Genomic DNA, 23277 nt, shown 5'->3' with positions numbered 1-23277 from the left:
GGTCGGATAAACAAGACTGCATCAAAAAAAAAAAAAAAAATTGAGACCATGATTTGTGTTTTAGTGCAAACTGCACATTTTTTTACGTCAATTGATTGATTTGTTATTAATTTTCTAAATGTATCCGGGATTTCTCGTTCACCCTGTATATTTTTACTAACAAATGATATTTGAAATGAGCTGTAGGTACTGACAAAATGGAAAACATTGAAAATTAACAATAACTAATGTATTTTAATTTAATATATCGTATTTACACACATCCAAGTATTTCATGAAAATTTGAAATAAATTACAACGATGATGGGACATGGAAAAATTGAGATTTCAATACATCGTAATCCTCCTGTGGTAAAAATACTTGACCGTCAAAAAGAGCTCGCGGCATCCGAAACAACGCCAAGAATCAACTCATAGAACCAAAAACTTCATCTCTTCAAAACGGTGTTCATTTTGATGGCGACATTTTGTTTAACTGAAAAAAAAAAAAAACATACGAAGAATTTCACGATGCTGAATACACAGGGTGTCTAATAAATTCGTAAATAGTTTAAAAATTCATAAAACAAATTGGAGGAATCGGGAAAATTTGAACGCGGTTTATTCTCACGAAGGGTGGTTTTTGGTGTGGGAAAGATGTTTTTTTTTTTTCCAAATTTTGTCGATAAAGGGCGCTGCACGAAAGCAAATCAATGAAAACATGCAAACCTGAGACCTATAAAATGCAGGGTGTACGATTATAACAGCTCATTTCTGAATTTTCCTGTTACTGGCGTTTACATAAGGTTTTCATTGTGATGTTGACATTGGTAGATAACGCTTTATTGGTGGAGTTGTTTTACTTCAGCCAGGAAAAGCTTTTCGAATACGAACCACGCATAACTTTGACATCATTAATGCGCTAGGGCTACTCATATGCTCATACAACACATTCTGGTAACACCAATTCGTTAGAAATCGCTCGGCAGGACGGTCTCTTAACTACTTCACCAAACACCAACTCTGGCCATATCGCTGTATTGCAATTCACTGCCATTAATGAGATGGGTGGGAAATGAAGACGCTGTCTATCGGTGGTCGCCTCAAGTTCGTTAGGGAAAATATCTTATCTATATCCTCCTTCGGGTTTGAACCTGGGACCGTGTGAGCATCTTATCACAACGCCACTCGGGCGTACAAATAGCACGGCCACAAAATGACAGCAGAAAAAGATTGATGCCTCATGGAGTTTCCACTGAGGGGGTTAGCACACCAACCTCCCGGCAAGACATGCAAAAAAAAGGCAGAATGTCGCATGGCATGCTGCCGTTTCGAATCGGCAGTGAACTATAGGGCTCGGTCTAATTAGCTCTGGTGGGCAGAAAATGACCGTGGTATGACAAAAATGATTAGAAATGATAAAGCCGAGAAAATCTGATTAGCTACTTTCTTCCTTAGGGGAAATATCTTATCATTGATATTATGCATTCGTCACTTATGCATTGATAATCTATTATTAATATCTATATCTATATATATATATATATTACGTTCATTAAACATGTCTCTCTCTCTCTCATTACATTCATATACATTTATCATTTCACTCATATCCATTTATCATTTCACTCATATCCATTTATCATTTCATTCATATCCATTTATCATTTCATTCATATCCATTTATCATTGCATTCATATACATTTATCATTGCGTGAAAATCTATAAGTTGAATGTTTACATGCCTAAAATATGATGTCGAAGTACCTAAATGTGTGTTCGGAACTCGAATAATAAAGGGGATCACCTGATTTTTTGTCTTCGTTGAGGTGAATCTTCTTTGTTTTCTTCTTTCGAATGAGCAGGAAACATCCATATAACAGGAAAGTAATGCCGCATATCGAGGCGATAACCCTGTAGGCCCATCGGCCACCGAAGGCTCCCATTATCTGTCCTCCGATCAAGCTTCCTGATCCTTTACCTAGAAATAACGACTTTGGTATGTTATTACGGGTGACGCATCTAACTGCAAGGGACTAAATAGACATATTTTTAAGATAATAGAGTATATCAACATTTAATATTAAAGATGATAAATGAAAGCATGTTAAGTGAATTTGTTTTGTATGTTTTCGGTTTTCTCTCTCTCTCACAAACACACACACAAAATTCATTATACATTTTATTGCATTTATTTACACTAATTTATTGCATTTATTGTGGATTTCATTGTATTCACATACACTTATCATTGCATTCACATACACTTATCATTGCATTCACATACACTTATCATTGCATTCACATACACTTATCATTGCATTCACATACACTTATCATTGCATTCACGTACACATTTATCATTGCATTATTTTACTCCTATCACTGCATTCATTCATACTTATTATTGTATCGTTATCTTCTTAATCGTTATTTTATGTATCATTCACCATGTTCACTGTGGGGGGGGGGGGGGAGATACTCTACAGCGCACGGGTTTCCAACTGGTGTTCTCACGGATTCCGGAGAGAAAGCTTTCAATGAAGACAACTATCTTGTTACTGATATTCGCAAAGCTATTCTTTGTTTTGAATTTTAACGAGGTAGTGTGTCGTTTAAAAAAAATCCAGACCACTTGGAGGACTGACCTAGAGAGTGTTCAAGCATCTGAGTAACCAAAACAGTATGCAAGTATGCTAGTGACCAAAAAAATGACCTGGTGAGTGACTTAGACACAGAGGCATATTTACAGTGTGGGGGGGGGGGGACTAAGCGGGCTGTGGTTCAGGGCGGCTAATTTGAAGGAATGAGTAGTCAAGAAAACTAGGCTTAAACGGGTGAATGGCGTCAAAATTTGTACAGCCACAGACAATAAATCCACCTTTGCAGGGGCTCCGAAAATTATGGTGGGCATTAAAATTATGTGGTTCTTGTCAATTTCACGAATTTCCACGTGGAAAAATGAGGAATTTTTCTCAAGCGACACGTGCTATTTATCATCGCACCTGATCCCATTACGTAGATAAGGTGCCACCCCAGATCCATCTGGTGCATAGGGGCACCAGATAATCCCCTCAGGCAGTGCTTGACGGGCCCGTGCGTTAAGACAGCCCTGGGGTAGTTTATTAAAGAAGCACCCTCCGTTGAAAAGCACTGGAAGAGTGGATCTGTTTTGGTTATAAAATAATTATTGTTCATTGATGGTGTGGTGGCGCCATCTCTTGTAAACATATATAAGGAGCCTAGCCAAAGATGCGCGCATGCGTTTTCAATCGAATAATGGCATGTTGTTGGAATGTGCATGCACGTGTTGTGAACATGAAGTTTGTTTCTTAGAAAATCTTGTAGTATATGTACTAATATTGCTGTCATCTCCCTTCCGAATTCGGAAACAGAAAAATTCGGGAGATTTATTTTCTAAAGTGGTTCCTCGTGCCGGTTTCAAGAATTTTCTACGTATTTATTTCGTCAACGATCTTAAGGTTGAATTCCCCCCCCCCCCCGTCTTCCGTGATTGCTCTGATGGTTTCAAGTTCATGGCCTAATGTTAGATCAGATTTTAGGTTCCAATGGATAGATGTTAAAAGATGTTTTAACATCTGTTCAGATGGGAACACATTGGAACATGAACTTGAAACCATCAGAGCAATTTCGACCAGACCAGATCAGAATCAAAGTTTCTCCATTCCCAGCGCCTGAGGGCTGATTGTGGGAATAGAAACGGGCCCAGAAAACGCAGGCCCTATGAACCATCAGAGCTATTGCGAAAGACAGAGCACTATTCCGAAAGCGTCCAATCAGGACGCTGCAATTAGTATCTCACGCAGACTCACAGATTCGTTCTGACCATGACGTTTGAAGTGAACAGACGTACTTTTTCAGCTGAGCAACCGAGCGTTAAAATTTGGTATTCAACCCATGAGGGAAACTCGGTCAGCGTGACTAGTGGTTAAATATCTTTCCTCTGAAGACGACACCCATTGGTGGCGAAATGCATTAGGATTTTTGTATTTTCGAGTATTTGCCTTATTCGTTGGTGTCTTCTTAATGTTCTTCGGCAAACTTGATCAACTCTTCCACATTCTCTTCAATTTCACATGCAAAGACCTGATGTTTCTCTGCCCACAAAATGTCGATATCTGCGAAGAATGACAAACAATAACATGCTACCTTATACAATGTAGGAAATTTTTTTTCTGCATAGTGTAAAAAATTCTATGTACCGTATCGCGGGGGTTACGTTCCGGAGGTGACCGCGAATACTTGAAATCCGCGAATAACCGGAACCTTAGGTTTTTTGTATAGCTTGTTTATTGAACAGCTTGAGAAGAGTAGGGTGACGAGAGGTAGATTTAATGTAAAAGAGGGTGCAGAGATTGTTGGCGATGTTTCCTGAAAGAGTATTGTGATTTCTGTTCGCCGTTTCTTCTTCATATCGTCAAGAATGTTGGAATACGATTGACTCTACCAATTTTTCTGCATGTGAATAGCGTACCATAGAGGGATCTATGTCATGAAAACAATCTATTGCTGATTTGAACGTGCGAAGCCCTTCCGCTATGTTACTCATGGTGAACTTGTCTTCTACTTCTTTATTTTGATCTTCTTCATCTGGTACCGCTTCAGTTTCAGGAGCAGTCAACTGCATTAATTCCTCTTCGGCCAATGCTGAAATGCTCGGTTCTCTGAATTGCTATCAATTAGCTGTTTGACTTCTATACCCATATCATTGAACTCTTCTCCACCCACCTGTTTCGCTAACGTAACAATGTCTTTTATAACCTCTTCAGTTGGCTCTGTATAAGTGGTTGTTTCCTGGAGCGCACATTGTGGCCAGAAGTTAATTTTACCCGAAGTGACTATCTCAGGAGCTGCCACGCCTCTAGTGATGACAGTAATGTCATTAGCGAGCCATCTAAACATGCATAACTCAAATTTTGTAAACAAAACATATGAATGACGATTTCTGAGTGTTGCAAAAAATTTTTTCCAATAAGGTAAAAAAACCGCGAATACCGGGGGAGCCGACTGTACACGGAAGCATTCTGAGTCGTTCTCAAACCCTAAACGTGTAATTTGTAAACTTATTAATCATGAAAAAAATGGTTTCTTAGTTACTTTTGCTCATAACTAACAAAACGGGCGAAAACAAAATTTTATCAACCATAACATGCGTTTCAGAAAATACTATACGGTATAAGATGTATTATATTGAAAAATATCATTAAACTAGAACCCCTTCTGCCACCTATGAAATGAAAAACGCAACTGGTATGATTGGAATTGGTGACTGGTTTTTGATTAGTAGGCCGCATGAAAAAAAATCTATATAAAATGATATCAGAGAAAATATTTTTTCTAAATTACAATGTAAATTAAATCATCAAATTTACTACAAAATTTTAACAGTCGATATTTGTATATAGTAAATTAATATTAGTAACTCTAGGTAGAAATACGATGCTCTCTTATTCCAGATTCTTCGTAATCTCTTTTCAGTTACAGGTTGTAGTGTAACGGAACTTTTTAAACTTGCACGTGGCTCCGGCGTGGACTTATTCGTGTGAATAAACAGCCTTGATGAGGCTCGAGCTCCCGTGGAAAAGATTCGACTTTCTGATCTTTCCTATTTTCTCTTCTTTTTTCTATTTCGGCCACCAGGATAGGCCAATCTTAATTTCTAAACTTTCTCAATATCCTAATTCACTGAATTCTTTCAAGCGCCATACTATATGGCACATCAGTAAAGGTAAGTTGTGGCTTACAATCTTACAGGCGTAAACATGAAGGTCTGTCCCATCCGTCTGCCCGCTCCTGGTCAGGCCACTAGCGATTTCGAAGCCTTGAGCAAGCTAGCGAAACTCGCTCTTGAACATGACGATATACGTCAGATATACCAAAAACGTCTAATGTCGTTCTTGGGACTTTACTTAGCTGACTATGACAATCGTCTTCTTCTTGTTGAGGACAAATGTAGCGTTGCTACAAATTTCAGCACCGTTATGGCACACTATGAGGATTACTTAGCTGATGAGACTAATACTTCTAACTTAGATGAACTCCTCAAGTATTCTGTTTGTTTCTTTCTCGAAATCGATGAGGCCCCCTGTAAGCACACGCTTGCATCCAAATTCAAGGCCCAGGAAAATTCCCCGGTATCATCGCCGCTCATTAGCAAGTCTTCTCTTAGAAGTGCAAAGAAGGCTAAAAAGAAACACAATAAGTCGCAGGATTCTGTCCCAAAGTTGGTTTCTCATTCTCAATCTGTCCCAGATGACGACAGTAATATCCCCTCTGCTTCCAATGAAGCCCCTTGTGAGGTGCTGTCACAAAGTGAAGATGAAGATGGGAATCGTAGAATACAACAATCGGACCAAGGCGGCAGTAGTACGGTACTACAGGATCTCATTAGCTCAGAGGATAAGGGTAATGAAGATGATATAGCTAATGAAGATATTGATCTTACCGGTTTTCAGAAGGTGACCCACACTAAGAAAAAAGACAATATCCCTCCTGTCATGTTGAATAAATGGACGGGTTGGCATGAGCACTATCCTAAGATCGTTGATATGTGCAAGCACAAACCCGAGGTTAAATCGGGTGCTAATAAGATGTCAATTAAATTCTTTCACACTGATGATTTTCGTAACTGTACAAAGCTCTTTAATGAGCTTGGTTTTGAGTATCATACTTTCCAGGTGGACGTTGAACGTCCACTAAGAGTGGTTATCAGAGGGCTTCCAGTAAACATGGAAGTTACTAGCATACAAACGGCTCTTATTAGTGAGGGTCATGATGTTGGGAAAGTAAGCCCAATGAGACACTTCAGAACCAAGAGATTCATGCCCCTGTTCATAATTGAAACGGGAAAAGGAAATAGTGGAATATATAAAATCAAGGAGTTGATGGGGCTTCCAGTCACAATTGAGAAACTTAGGGGTGGCCCTGGAAAATTAATGTGCAGAAAATGTCAGAGGTTTGGCCATTCGGCCCAGACCTGTTTTAATTCTGCAGTCTGTGGCATTTGCGCACAAAAACACAGGGTTCAAGATTGCCCCCGACACACGAACAAAGCGCATAAAAACAAGTGTTCTCGTTGTGGTCTGGAACACAGAAGCTCATTTCAAGGATGTCCGAAGTGGCCCTGGCCTAAACTTAAGACCCTCTCTTTCACTCCTTCGGGTGAAAACGCACCTCAAGTAGAAAAAGAGGTTAATCTCATAGACTTCCAAGATAAAAACAAGGAAGCAAACACTCAGCCCAGGGTAAGTTTTTCCGATGTGGCTCAGCCTAAAAAGGTGGTAAACAAAATCCACAAATTTGTGGGAGCGCTGAAGAAACGTCCTATCCCTCATACTTTGAGTGGGGAACATGCTTCAACAATGACCTCAACAACAGAGGCCCAGGACCCACTGGTCCCATCACTGATCGATGTAGAATCACAAGGGCCGTCGAAAAAGGTTGTTGAGAGGAACGAGGACACTATTGAGCATGACGCAAATGACATTGCTACTGCTCTAACAACCATCACAAATACCACCTTCCAAAAGCTTAAGGATACCACTGAAGAGAAAGATAAGCTCGCAGTTATCTGGCAGAGCTTTATAGAGGTTATCCTATTGGCCAAGAAAATCTAATTCACTTATCACTTTCTGCTTTTTGCGAATATCAAACACTAATACGATAGCAATTAGTAACACCACTTTTACAACGGCTCCTAAGCCTTTTAGAATCATCAGCTGGAATGCTGACGGAATCCACAATAACCGCCATGAATTGCGTGAAACTATTGATGAATTTGACCCGGATGCGGTTCTCATACAAGAATCGTGGCTTTCACCGGCACGCAACTTCAAAGTCCATACATATGAATGCCATAGGCTTGACCGCCCCAACCTACCTGGAGGGGGTGTCCTTATTCTTATCAAGAGGAATTTTCATATTGAGACAGTTGATCTTCCTACATCCACAACTTGTGAGGCCATCGCTATTAGGGTACATCACCCAAATCAACAACCGATGGTAATCTGTTCCTTCTACAAGCCACCACGATATCGACTCGATATCACCTTAGTAAAAGCGATATTTAGAAGTAACGGTAATAAGCCCATATTTGTAGCTGGTGATTTCAACTCTAAAAGCCAACTTTTCAATAGCAACACAACAAATCAGGATGGTAGGATGCTCGCAAATTTTTGTCATTCAAATATGATTGATGTTCATGCGCCGCAATCATCTACACATTACCCCTACAACCTTCAGCATAGGCCAGACGTACTTGACTTTGGTTTGACAAAAAACCTTCTACACGGAGTCACCATTGAGGTACTCAGTGCTCTCGGATCTGACCATAATGCGGTACTATTCGAGATTGACAGTGGTATCACTTATGAAATTCCATACATGCTTCGTACAAATTGGACCAACGTCCGTACAACACTGGAAAATGAATCGGTCATTGAGATCAATAGTTTGACAAAAGAGAGCATTGATATAGCAGCAGAAAAAATTACTGAGGTAATTCAAAATGCCGTAAATAATTCGACAAGGCGTATTAAGCCTTTTAAAAATTATGGCATCCCTGAGGAGTTGAAGTGTAAAATTAACTTCAAAAATCAACTCCGAAGACGAGTACAGCGTACGAGAGATCCCAATCTCCGTAACATGCTGAACCGTATATCCAGAGAAATAAGAAACAGCCTCAAGGAATATCACTCTCAGAAGTGGAATGATTTTCTTGATGAGGCTGATGTATCGGATGGGTCTCTCTGGAAATTAATTAGAATTTGTAAGCCCAGAGCCATCAACATCAACAGAATACATGGTACAAATGGTCTTGTATACACTGATGAAGAGATAGCGGAGTCATTCGCTAATACATATGAAGACCAGTTTTCACCAAATAGTAACCAACCGCTTATTGTAGAAACACACTTTGAACAGGTGGTTAACAACTTTCTACAAAACAACCAGCCACATAACATCGTAACGGCTGCTCCCACTGATCGTGAGGAGATCCTCGAGATAATTAAAGGACTTAATTAAAAAAGGCCCCTGGGTTTGATAATATTACTAACACAGCTTTGAAAATACTTCCATATAATATTATCGCCACATTAGTAAACATCTTTAATGGTATGTTAAAAATTTGTCATTTTCCGTATAGCTGGAAACATGCCATTATTAAAGTCATTCCAAAAACTAGGGAGATAAGTCTATTTGCGAATGATTTTCGCCCGATCAGCTTGCTTCCGGGATTGTCCAAGATTTTTGAACGAGTTTTTAAGGCGAGATTATCTTTGTATCTCGAGGATAACAGCTTTATCCGAGATGAACAACATGCCTTTCGTAGCGGACATTCTTGTGTAACACAACTGGTCCGTGTTGTGGAGTACATACAGGATGCTTTCATCCACAAGGATTATGTAGCATGTTTTGATTCAGACATACAGAAGGCCTTCGATAAGGTTAAGCACTCAACACTGATTGCCATTATGATACTTAGAAGGTTTCCTTCCCACATTATACATATGGTTCACAGCTACCTCAGGGATAGGACATTTCAGGTCCGTATCAAAAACGCCCTCTCCACCAGACGTCCACTAAAGGCATCTATTTGTCAAGGGTCGGTAATTGGCCCAATACTCTTCAATATTTTTATTAACGATTTTCCTGCTCCACAAAGAGGAATTTTAGCTTCTTATGCTGACGACTCGAAAATCCTTATGGCATCTAGGGACCCTCAGCAAGCTCTGAGGAACTTGCAAGAAATGGTCCGAAGGGTCGAGATCTGGTGTCAGCTACATGCAGTGGTCTTAAACGAGGGTAAATGCAACTTTATATGGTTTGCAAGGAGACAACTCCCTCCGAACACCACTATCACAGTGGGGCAGACCATATTACAACCCAAGTCTCAGACAAAATATCTTGGTGTTATTTTGGATAAAAAGCTCAGTTTCAAAGCTCACATTCATGAGGCAAAAGTTCGAGCCGCTAAGGCTGCAGGACTTCTAAACAGAGTCTGTTACACACGCTCTGCACTTAGCCTCAAAAACAAAACCATTATGTACAGTCATTAGACCAATTATGTGCTATGCAGCACCATGCTTTTCCACAGCGAAACCCTCTGTCATCAAACAATTACAAGTGCAGCAAAATAAAATACTTCGGCGATATACCGGGGCACAATGGTATATCAGAAATCTTGACATAATGAAGGATTTGAACATTGAAACCATACATGACTACTTAGTCAAACTATGTAGAGGATATTTCGATAGAGCTGAAACATCAGAATATCAGCACATAAGAGACATCTCGCCTTATCCTGCGGTAGAGGTGTTGAGGTTTCTTCGACCTAAGAACATACTGGCTTGATATGGCCCAATGAATTGGTTTAGTTTTGTAAAAAGTGTAAATAGTTCTAATTCTCTCTTCATTGATTGGAAGCATAGTGTTGCATATATACTGAACGCCTACCAATATTTATCGCATTTAATCTTGTATCCACGTGTAATCATATATATTGTATTCACGCCATTTATTAGAATGAACATATATATACTCTTTTGTAACCATTAGGTGCGGTATTCCACTTTTTTGTCAATTATTTGCTGAGATAATTGACTGATTTTGTAATTGTGTATAAAATGCGTTCTTGAATTTTGATACTTCACCTCCTTCGGACATAGCTCTACAAATTTCAAATTTCTGTGATAAGTAAGCCACAACTTACCGAATTCATTTTTTCTAATATGATCTGAATTAATTTGACGTATACTGACTCTCTGAGTACAGCATGGGCTATAAATTTTATTATCTTTTATTGACACGCCTCTTATACACTTACACTCACACACTCAACTATCACATACAAACAGCTTTTTAACTTCTTCATCCAGCTCGTACGGAGCAGCATCAAACAGGGAAGCTTATGGGAGTCTTAAAGACTCGGTACGCCCTGAGAAAATGTATCTACCTCAGTCAGTCAGTCAGTCATGTTAATCGCTACCAATCGGTTTTCGGTTTTCGGTGTTAATCGCTACCAATCGGTTTTCGGTGTTAATCGCTACCAATCAACTCCATTTTTAGCATTGGTAGAGTGAGAATAGTTAACTGAAATACAGCCATTCATAAAATGAAAGGTTTATGATATAAACGCTTTGTGAATTATATAACCATTTGTTATGTGACCTAATCAGCTAAAAATTACGTAATATGATTCTGAGGAGTGTATTGATGTTCTGTAAATTCTAATGATCATATGTAACCTTCTACTCTTTTTTTTCTATTTTATAGTTATTTATTTTTCAAATATGTTTGTCAAATGTTTAAAAATCATATTGAATGGTTTTGGTGACACTTTTGAAGTTTTTCATGTATATACACATATCATTTTTTGTCTAAATGGAAATATATTGCAAAATATTCTGTAAACTTATGTTGCAAAACATTGGTAATTTTTGCAGTTTGTGGCAAAGTAGGCCACTTTGTGAAACTAATTTGTTTATAATATTGTAGATATTGAGAATATTTGTAATCGACGAGATTTATTTTTGAAAGTAAGTGTAATCTAAATGGGTAGATGTTTTAACCCCTGAAAACTGTTAACAGTATATTGATATTGTTTTGTATTAGTGAGAATATGATATACAGTCAAACCTCGTTAGTGCGTCACCCGGTTAACACGCCACTCCGCTTAACGGGTCACTTTTTTTGGAAGTCCCAATTGTCCTCAGGCAAGAATTGGCACAGCTACGGCTTACTCCGTTTAACGAGTCACTCCGCTTACTAATCATATTTTTGCTGTCCCAAGAGTGACTCATTAATGAGGTTTGACTGTATATAATTAAAATAAAAATTACCGGTGGTTGTTTCTAATACCTAAAGCTCAGTACTTCGCATCAACTAGCAACAGCAACCCTTATAACTTCCAATGTTAAAATTGTTGCCGTTGCTAGTTGATGCGAAGTACCGAGCACTGAGCTCTCGTCTTCTTCGTCTTGGTTTCTCTACTTAGGTAGAGATATTGATCAGTCAATGGCAAAATGGTTGCTTAAAAACAACCACTGGTAGTTTTTTTTAAATTATATATCACCCTTTATATATAAAACATTTTCACTAATACAAAACAATATCAATATACTGTTAAAAGTTTTCAGGGGTTAAAACATCTCCTTCCCCATCAGATTACACTTACTTTCAAAATAAATCTCGTCGATTACAAATATTCTCACAATATGTACAATATTAAACAAATCAGTTTCAGTGACGCACTTTGCCACAAATTGCAAAAATTACCAATGTTTTACAACATAAGTTTACAGCATAGTTTGCAATATATTTCCATTTAGGCAAAAATGATATGCGTATATTCATGAAAACTCCAACGTCACCAAAACCATTCAATGTGATTTCTAAACATTTGACAAACATATTTAAAAAAAAAAAAATAATAATAATAAAAAATATAAAAATAGAGTAGAAGGTTACAAATGGTCATTAGAATTTACAGAACACTAACACACTCCTCATAGACCCATCAGAATCATATTATGTAACTTTTGAACATCTGACAATTATATTAGATTAAAAAATCTACACTCTCTAGGTCACATAACAAGTGGTTATATAATTTACAAGCGTTCATATCATATACCTTTCAATTAATAATTAATTTTATGAATGACTGTATTTACATAAACTGTTCTCACTCCACCAATGTTAAAAATGGAATGGATTGATTAACATTTCCAGCATTAAAAAAAAAAAAAAAAAATTGATGAAATTTATTTATAGTAATATTTATCTATACTATGCTGTGGTACATTATTAATAAAAAATACAAGGTCTTTTCAATCATAACTTCAGTATGATTAACCATTATTGTTTGTTCTATGACAATTAAAATTCCTTTCTAAAATTTGTAACCAAGATATTCTTTGGTCTTAGCTGTGATAATTTCTGTTCAGCTGAGTAGTTGGATGCTGAGCTGATAATATCCACTTCTGAGGCCTGTTGCTTCTCAAAGTACTTTTTGGCCAGTTTCTTTTTACATTTGCAGATGGATGGAATTTGAAGATCAGCGTGCAGGTCGGTGAGTCTGAAGTATTTTGGAGCACCTGTGAATCTCCTAAGAATATAATTTTGATGTTTCTGGAGGTTGTAAATATTGCTTTTCTGAGCGAAAGCCCAAGCCGGTGCACTACCATATGTAAGAACAGGTTTGATAATTTGTTCATACATCATTTTCTTGTTCTTCAGTGATACATATGACTTTCCATTGCAATTTTGGATTTTTTTTTTACTTGCTCGACATGATATTTGATATTTAAATTTAAAATTGTAAACTTTGCGAGTGTTACTGATGTTAATTTACTACAGACAAACATCAACTGTTAAAATTCTGCAGTAACTTTATAATTACGTTTATATTATAGCTTAGAAATATTTATTAAAAAATACTGTATCATACATACTATAGTTTTTTTTTCATGTGGCATACTAAACCATATCAAAAACCAGTCACCAATTCCAATCATAACAGTTGTGTTTTTTATTTGATAGGTGGCAGAAGGAGCTCTAGTTTAATGATATTTCTCAATATAATACATCCTGTACTGTATAGTATTTTCTGAAAGGCATGTTATGGTTGATAATTTTTTTTTCCACCTATTTTGTTAGTTGTGAACAAAAGTAACTAAGAAATCCTTTTTTCATGGTAAATAAGTTTACAAATTATACGTTTAGAGTTGGAGAATGAATCAGAATGCTTCCGCGTACACAGAATTTCTTATTGCTCAGAAAAAATTCCCTAGATTGTATAAGGTAGCGTGTTATTTTTTGTCATTCTTCACAGATATCGACATTCTATGCGAAGAGAAATATCAGGTCTGTGCAGGTGAAATAAAGGGCAATGCTCCCCCCCCCCCCCGGGAAGAAAAAAAAGTTAGAGGGCAAGTTTTTATGTAGGAATAACATTTTTCCTTTCCCCTCGAGCATCTCGGGGGTCATCATGCTCCCCCCCCCCTAATCCTGGAGCAAGGCCCCTCCCCAGACTGAGATCTTTAGTGGGTTTTCTTCTATAGCGAATTTATAATGCAAAAAACCTTTTATCTATAAAAAATACATTTTATAATTATACCTTTTTTTAACATATTTCTGTATATTTTAATACTTTTTTAAGGTTAATAACTCAAAATTTATCGAGAAGGCAATTTTCGTACCTCCCAAGACTTTTGTGCCCCCCTCCGTAGGCCGATCTTGCGTACGCTTCTGTCTATATATCGCCCCTGATTAAGAGAAGGTAATGACGAAGTCTTCTTTCATTTTGTCCTGGGGGGGGGGGGGCATGATGCTGTTGAGACAGCAGTATAGTGACACCGTTTATTTTTGGGATAAATATTCAAAAAAAAAAAAAAATTGAGTTCAGTAGCACAGCCTTATTATCATCATCAAGGGTTCTGCTGAACAGTCTTATAACCATTTATATTTGATATGAATATGACCACATTTATCTGTTGATTCTCGTATCTTAAAATGAAGAATTCCGATAATTCGACCACAGACCATCGCATCATCATTTCATGCGAAACATATGTACAAGTCCAAGAAAGAGCATGTATGTCTATCTTGTGCAAGAGCTGGAGATCGACTACTACTACTCCTAAATCACACATATGCACTTCGTCCATATTACATCCTGTCTATATTCCTCTATGGAATTTCTAACGAATAATGGAATATGCACGTGTTGTGAACATGAAGTTTGTTTCTTAGAAATTCTTGTTGTGTATATGCTCTAATATTGTAGTCATCTCTCTTCCGCATTCGGAAAGACAAATTTGGGAGGTTTATTTTTGCCTGGGGTGTCATGCGTGGATTTATTAATGTTGTAGGCCTGATTTTTTTTTTCAGCCGAGCACAATTCAGGTCTATCGCCACGGGCAATTTACTACCTAGTGAGTTGTGCCAGAAGTGTAAGTATGTGTACCTAACAGTCTGAGCGCGTATCTAGTGTTGTGTATGATTTTTCAGTGCTGCCATCTCAGAAGTGAAGTGCAATGACTGAATATTTGTACTGTTTGTAGGACTGTTGCTCTCTGTGGCGAGACATTTTAAAGGGGCGATCTTCTCGCATTCGCGCCTTGAAGTTGGGAACCACAGAAAACCAACTTCATCCGACCACCGCTGTGGTGACGGTGGGGCTCGAACCCGGGTCCCCGCGATGCGAGTCCGTCACTATGACCACTTGACCGCCACAGCGGCTGTAGGTCTGATTGCTCTCTGTGGCGAGACTTTTAACGGAGAGATCGGTTCGCATTCACGCCTTGAAGTAGGAAACACAGAAAACCCCACTTCAGCTGTCCACAGACTGTGCCACCGGTGGGGTTTGAACCAAGGCCCTCACCGTGTGAATCCATCACTATGACCACTAGACTGCGCCACTGTTACCCTCTAACACACGTAGCCCTTCGAACACTCCGAAGGGGCATCTGGTCACACGTGATCATCTCCTTTTTCAGGTACATAATGTACCGAGCTTTTTTCACGTGACCAGAGTGTGCTGGGTTCGAGCCAGTGTAAGAGATATAAGAGTATCGAAGTTGTGCATGTTGGAGGGAAGAGCTACGCGTGTCCTTATTGGCACACAGGGCTTGAGTTATGAAGAAAGACTTCATTTTTTGAATATGTTTACATTGGATGAACGCAGGTGTCGAGGAGATATGATCGAAGTGTTCAAAATTTTCAATGGGATGGATAGGATGGACCATGAACTTTTAGTACACCGCCAATCGACTGTTTTTACAAGGGGACACCAGTATCGATTGGTGAGGGACAATGCAAGGTTATGGTGTCGCAGGGAATTTTTCTCCAATAGGGTTGTTAATAAATGGAATAGCTTACCCCCGGAGGTAGTAAATTGTAACACAATTGACACGTTTAAAAAGAAATACGATAAACATGTTGGGGTAAATCGAGAAGCTATCCATTCTTAGAATAAGACAACCATAAGTATTCTTTATGGGCATTGTATAATATTTGATCATGTGTATATATTGTTTGTAATTTGTGTTAATTGCATTTTTAATTGGGTTGCTGTATTTATGAAACATATGACAACCATATTTTTATGGGCATCTTTTTATCAGCCACCTCGTTGGGCATTTTGCCTGTTGTGGCGTTGTATTTGTATTTGTATAAACTGGAATGAAATTGGTGGTGGGGGGGGGGGAGATTATATTAACGCAGCGGTTCTCAACCTTTTCCGACTAGGAGCCCATTTTTGTGTATAATTTTTTTAGGTGGAGCCTCCGTAGGCCTCGTTTTTTTTGTCTATTCATCAAATTTACTGATTTATTTTGTTTTCCACGGATGTCAGCGGAGCCCTCTGGGAAGTGCATACGGAGCACCGGTTGTGAACCGCTGTATTAACGAATTCGTATTTGAATATGAATTTTTCAATATACTACCGTATGGTGATAATTCAAATATGATAAAATATTTTTCGTATGTTAATGAAACATATTTTTTACAAAAAATACCACGGTACATACCGATTGCGTAGTGGATTCCGCCAGCTAGGGCTATGATTGTCGACGTGAGGCCCTCCGGTGACATTTCGTGACAATGTCGCACTACCGCCACCCATAAGAGATGGTAACTGAATATAGAAAAGACTTCAACTACTAAAGCGTACCAAGGATTTACTAGGAAGGAATAACTGACGCAAAACATAGCATAGGCAACCAGTCCTAATAACACAAGATTGACGCTACCAATTTTCTTCATCCACCAATTAGACGTCAGTAGAAAAGGTAGTCCAACCAGGCTGTTGACAGATTGTATGATGCCAAGCAGTAGGCTTGAAGCATTCAAACTATCGAGGTATAAGTATGAGAATACCTTGGTGAAACCCCAACTGGTGCCCAGGACAACAAGAGCCGCGGAAAAGACCATCACATCCGGAGTCTTCAACAAAGCTAGGCTTTTCTTCCACATCTTCTCTCCCGGAGGAGTGATTCTAACGTCAAGTTTCCATACGGATATCATAGATAATATCATCATGACGTCAAACATATAGAAAGCCGTAGAACAGTTCTTAGGACCTCCCTCTGGACTCGTGATTCCAACCAGATAACCAGCTAAAGGAGATAGAAGCATGGAGCTTAATATTGACCAGAAACGTTGCTTACCGAAATCCGAATTGTGAGTTTTGACCATGGCCATTGCGGTCACGTCCATAAATCGATAGCAGTTCGACAACATGGTACTGAAAAATATCAGGAGTACGAAAGAGCATGCGAATACTAAAATGCTATTGTCTTTTACGAATGGACATTTCTCATTTTTGGGGATTCCATCAATGTAATGTGTGACACATCTCAAGGTACAATCGCTCGCAATAGGCAACTGACACCACGATGCATTCGTGTTATCAGAGAAATGTGCAATGACGTTATAGGAACAGCTACTGGAAGTGCTATGCGATGAATTTGCCTGTACCAAGCTGAAATTCAATTGACTGAAGCTAACAAACCCATCTTCACACATAGTTTCATCTACATAAGGACATAGCCCGTCAAAATCAGTGAAAGGGGTACTCTCCGCGCAGTGATACTTGCAGCTATGCATGCGTTGCATTCCGGCAACCGGCTGACATCCGGCTGAGCCGCCAAATGTGACACGAGTTCCGTTAGCACACGTCACTTTCACATCCTTCGCCAAACAGTTTTGCTTAGTGATGTCTGGAATGAAAAGCATCGCCGTAAGGAACAAAGTCGCCAGTCCCATGTTGGCTAATAACACCGGTTTGGATCTTCCAGTCTTGTCGGCGATCAGACCCGATATCGTCGGACCTAAAAACTGCACTGATGGGTTGATGATGTATATGATCGATAATTGTGAGATGGACAGGCCTCGCTGCTTGAAATACACTTGGAAGAAAGGTGCGATCGAGGCTCCAGCTGAAAATATGTGAAATGCTAGCCATTAATTTAAAAAAAAAATCATAAGGATGAAATTTCGAAATTTTTCAATTTATTATCTGTTGAATTTGTTTTCTTTTTACCTCCAAAGAACAGGAACAGAGAAATTTTGAGTTGCAGGAGGGATTTATTGATGTGAAATCGATCCAGAAGCCTCTCGTAACATGTCTTCTCTGATATCTATCAATAAAAATCACAGTAACGTTTTAATCATGAAAAAAATTTTCAAATGCTATTCTCTTAAAAATTAAGCATAAATGGAATTTCAAGGTATACAGGGTGAATCATCCGACCTATTCTGCATACAACGAAAGGATGAGCCCAATTGGATCATGAAACAACCTACCAATCCTTTCCTATGTCGAATTGTTTTCGAGTTATGGTAGATAATCGATTATGAAAAAAAAAAGTGTCAAGTGTGAAAAACCCAGGATTTGTGAAAGACCTATACGCAAACTAAGCTCATATTTGAAAAGCGCGGAAAAAATCCTATAAGGTCACACCAATTTCATTGTTGTATCTGGATTTAATGGTGAGCTACAGGCGCTGAAAGATTGGCGAAGTTAAAAATCTAATTGTCGCCAAAAATTTTAGTTGCCAATTCCACAAACATCCATCTAGCTATAATCGGTCAAATTTGACCAAAATATTATCCATTCCACCAGCATATGTTGAAAACTTTATTATACCATACTTTCTAACTAAAAACATACTGCGCTCAGATCGATATCTTAAATATAGAATCAAGATCAATATGGAATATCAGTGACTATGAACAGGGCCGGACTTAACCCGTCACGTAAAGACATTAGGCAACAAATTTTAATGATCTCTATTTGACGTGTCGGTGATAAATCTTGTAACCCTGCCCTTGTACGTTAGCAAATAAAGAAGAAGGGGAAAGAGAAAATAGAATAAAAAACAATAAATAGAGTTCTATATAAAAGAGTATACAGTAGATTTATCTTTTTACCCCCACCCTACGTGATCTCTTTTGCTTTTACACGTCGAAAAAAATCACCAACAGAAGTACAGAAAAAACAGAACTACTTCGATTCATAGGGTTACAATAAAGCTTACCGGAGCATTGACTTTCATTACAGGGAGTCCACGACGTCGAAAAGGTTGGGAAACACTGCTCCACGGCACATTCTAATGACATTACATTAAACTTCTGATAATTCGTCTTTCTTACTTAAACCATTCAGAAATTTTCTGAATGATATTTTAAGAAAAATTTCATTATTTCAGCCTCCACAGAAATTTATCTTTTTATCTTCTCTTGTGTGGAAAAAAATTGTTTTTTAAGCTTTTAATTATTTTCAAACGAAACTCGAGAGTTTTTCTTTCTTCACTAAAGAATAAACAATTTTTTTAAACTCCGGTAAATAATGTTTTATTCTGTTTCTGATCTCCTAAAAAACTAAACTATAATATGAAACTTTATAGAAATCTTCGGAAAAAATTGTTTCTTAAAGAAAGAAAAAGTGATATTTTATATACAGTCGCCCCCCCCCCCCCGTATTCGCGGGATTTATGTTCCGGGGGTGACCGCGAATATGGGAAATCTGCAAATAACGGAAACCATAATTATTTTCTTGTATATCTCATTTATTGAACAGCATGAGAAGAGCAGGGTAACGCAGAGGTATGAGGGAATGTAAAAGAGGGTGCAACGAGATTGTTGGCGATGCTTTCTGAAAGAATATTGTGATTTCTGTTTGCCGTTTCTTCTTCATATCGTCAAGAATGTTGGAATATGACTGACTCTACCAATTTTTCTTCATGTGAATAGCGTACCATAGAGGGATCTATGCCATGAAAACAATTTATCGCTGATTTGAACGTGCGAAGACCTTCCGCTATGTTACTTATGGTGAACTTGTCTTCTGCTTCTTTATTTTGATCATCTCCATCTGGTACCGCTTCAGTTTCAGGAGCAGTTAATCTGCATTAATTCCTCCTCGGTCAATCCCTCTGAATTACTATTAATTAGCTGTTCGACTTCTATATCCATATCATTGAACCACCCACCTGTTTCGCGAACGTGACAATGTCTTTTATAGTCTCTTCAGTTGGCTCTGTAGAAATGGTTGTGACCTTTAGCGCACATTGTGGCCAAAGGTTAATCCAACTCGAGGTGACTATTTCTCTGTTGGGAGCTGCGACGGCTCTAGTGATGACAGTGATGTCATTAGCGAGCCATCCTAAACATACACAACTCAAATTTTGTAAACAAAACACATGAATGAGGATTTCTGTGTTGCAAAAAAAAAAAAAAAAAATCCAATTAAGGAAAACAAACCGCGAATACGGGGGCCCGACTGTAATAAATATATAAGTAAATAAATAAATAAATATATATATATATATTTAATTTTGTGTCACAAAGACATCTTCCTATGCATCACACAGTATAACATAGGGCCATATATACTGGTACAACCAGCATAGTTACCGTGGAAAATAAACAAAAGAAAAATTATGATACTTTATACACAAGAGAAAAATGGTTTTCAAAGAAAAATAAAGCAATAATAATAATAATGATAATAAATAAATAATAAGAATACAAAAAAAAAATGTAAAAAATGATTAAAAGTAATAATATACAAAAAAAAAAAAAAAATAGGAAAATAATAATATAAAAAAACGAAAAAAATAAAATTGAAAAAAAAAACAAAAAAAATAAAATTGAAAAAAAAAACAAAAAAAACCCAATAATAATAATAGAAATGTAAAAAAAATCTATGTATAAAAAATTGAAAAAGTAATTGAAAAAAAACAACATGAAAATACTTAAAAATATAATAAGAATACGAAAATGAAGAAAACGAAAAGAAAATATATACATATAATACAAATTTTGTATCATTGAAATTTGTATTTTATTATCAACGTGGGAATCACAAAACTCATATTGCTGTGTGTGTGTGTGTGCCACTTTTTCATTGTAACAATATTTCAGTAGGAACTGTAATGTGACCCATAATAATTTCATCACTTAGAAATGAATACAAAAAAAACAAGTATCAATGAACAATTTTTGACATATATTAGCGCAATATTTTTTGAATAGTATATTTTTTCAATAATTATTTAAATATTTATTAAAATTTTTTTTCTAAGTGTTCTCAATAAACTTTTATAATTGTTTTGATAGTGATTTTTTTAGTTAATGTTCACTATTTTTATTTTCTCTACTAAAAGCTGGTTGTCTTGAACAATAATTTTATTCCATTATTAGTGAATTCTGAAGCCTGGAAACGATAAAACCAGTTTTTTTTTTTTGATATTTCTTGATCTTGAGATGCGGTGGAGATAATTATATAAATTAAGTAAAAAATTGAAAAAATTATTTTTTCAATTTTTTTCAACTACAATAATCCGAAAAACAACGATAACACATCTAAAAATGTTGAAATTGAAAATATTCAGTCCCTAAATACTTAGAATAAGACAACCATAAATATTTTTATGGGCATTGTATTATATTTTATCCTTTATATATACAGTAGTCTTTGGTTTTTGTAAAATTGCATTTTTTAATTGGGTTGCTGTATTTTAGTAATATATGACATCCATATTTGTTATGGGCATCTTTTTCTCAGCCACCTCGTTGGGCATTTTGCCTGTTGTGGTCTTGTATTTGTATTTGAAAAATAATACGAAAATTATTACATAACATAATTTATTTGTCCCTGATTATTAAATTAAAATTATAAAAGTCAAGATTTACAATTAATTGCAATTTCTTACAATATTTAAAATGAAATAGAATGATAGAACAATTACAGCAATCAGATGAAAAAAAAAGATTTTATTTTTGTTTCTTACTTCTCCATCAATGTTCTGTGCATCCATTCGATGACAATCACCGGAACTATTCTTGTCCTTTTGGGTTGAAACTGTTTTGGCTATTCCATTGTCGTTGTTTGGATTGTCGATATTTGACAACTTTGGACACATTTCATCTTGGAGCTTCGGAATCATGCTCTTTTCTGTTGTGGTCATTTCTAAAGACCGCGGGTCATCGGCCCTGAACACAGCAACCCCACCGATCGAATTTCAACTCGGCACTGCTTACTGATTGTCGATCGTGCGGTTTCTTTCCCAACCGTTATTGCAGAAGTAAAAAACGGTAATTGATCAAAATAATTCAGTAAATTAATAAGAACCAATTGAATCAAGTTCCAGGGCATTAATTGTGTTAATGATGAGACACGCGATGCATTCTTCAATGTTGCTGATATTGTATGCTATCGATACAGAAAGAGATTCTGTCAGGCAGAAATAGATATGAAAAAAGAATTGATAAGATATGCACTTTGGACGAAAGATGATTGGATGGATTAAGAATGACGTCGTCGTTGTTTTCAGTTTTCATCTGGCTATTCAGAAGATGACCGGAAAAACATTTGGTAATTGGTATTTTATGCTCGTTGTTCACTTCTTTATGGGTATCTTATGATATATTACCATATTGTGTTAGAAAATCCGAATCTTCTGTTTGGGAACGGCCACAGGCTTCATGTTATGTATAATCATTTTAATTGACGCTAAAGATCGTATTTGTTTTTCTTTCTTGCCTACTTGTACTTACGCCGACCATATTTCATCGAGAAAAATACGGAACATCATTAGTTGCCGCAAAAAAAAAGTTGCCAATTATGGCTGAAGTTGTAAAATAAATCGCCAAAGGAAATGAAAAAAATGCTGCAGATCACAGTGAATCAAAATGTAATTCACAATAAATGTTGTACACTAAAAATATGTGATATGAATATTTATACTTACTCTATAGTTCTAATTATCGTAAAAAAAAACTATAAGTAATAAATATTATGTCCATCCAACAATTCCAGTCGAAATTACAATTTCAACTGATCTTCGTTAATAACACGAGAGAAAACGAGACGTTTATCTTATGAGGTTTTTGGATCACGTGATATTTTCTTCCTTTAGCGGAGGGTTTGAAGGACAAACACAAACCGTAACCAAGGTAACCAACATAGCGTATTCCTCAGATGTTACCAGGTTTTGTAATTTAGAAATGGGAACGCATGCGTGCACACTCAACACCATCTATAACAGAAGGCCTTCGCGCGAATCTCGTGATGTCACTGAAGAAGGTCATCTCCACCTGTAGCCATTGGATATAGCAAGCCAACGCATGTGCCATCTTTACCCTTTTTTCTTTTGCAGTATATCCAATGGCTATAGATGAGATGACCTTTGATCACTTTTGTCACACCACGGGCATTTTCTACACACGAGGGCTAATTATACCGGTACCTACAATTTATTGCC

The 23277-nt window shown here is 37.2% G+C and overlaps 1 protein-coding gene across 2 annotated transcripts; it reads right to left on the bottom strand.

Moving 5' to 3' along the window:
• Positions 1–216: 216 nt before the first annotated feature.
• Positions 217–22228, bottom strand: LOC149088794 (major facilitator superfamily domain-containing protein 6-A-like). 2 transcript variants are annotated; one of them, XM_089250233.1, is made up of 5 exons: positions 21805–22223; positions 18051–18147; positions 16537–17946; positions 1788–1961; positions 217–475 (listed from the first exon to the last, which is right to left on the bottom strand). In XM_089250233.1, exons 1-5 carry the CDS (start codon positions 21979–21981, stop codon positions 429–431), a joined length of 1905 nt encoding a protein of 634 aa, XP_089106359.1. In that variant the 5' UTR covers positions 21982–22223; the 3' UTR covers positions 217–428. The 2 variants fall into 2 exon arrangements, with proteins under 2 accessions (XP_089106359.1, XP_089106368.1); XM_089250242.1 differs by having other exon boundaries at positions 218–475; positions 17176–17946; positions 21805–22228.
• Between the last annotated feature and the right edge of the window lie 1049 nt (positions 22229–23277).

The sequence above is a fragment of the Pholcus phalangioides genome, unplaced genomic scaffold (genome assembly GCF_987345545.1).
Source record: "Pholcus phalangioides strain wild (caught in Gottingen) unplaced genomic scaffold, Ppha-v1.0 ptg000003l_1, whole genome shotgun sequence".
NCBI lineage: Eukaryota > Metazoa > Arthropoda > Arachnida > Araneae > Pholcidae > Pholcus > Pholcus phalangioides.
Note: the sequence above shows the minus strand (reverse complement) of the source record. Positions and strands in the feature narration are given on the sequence as shown.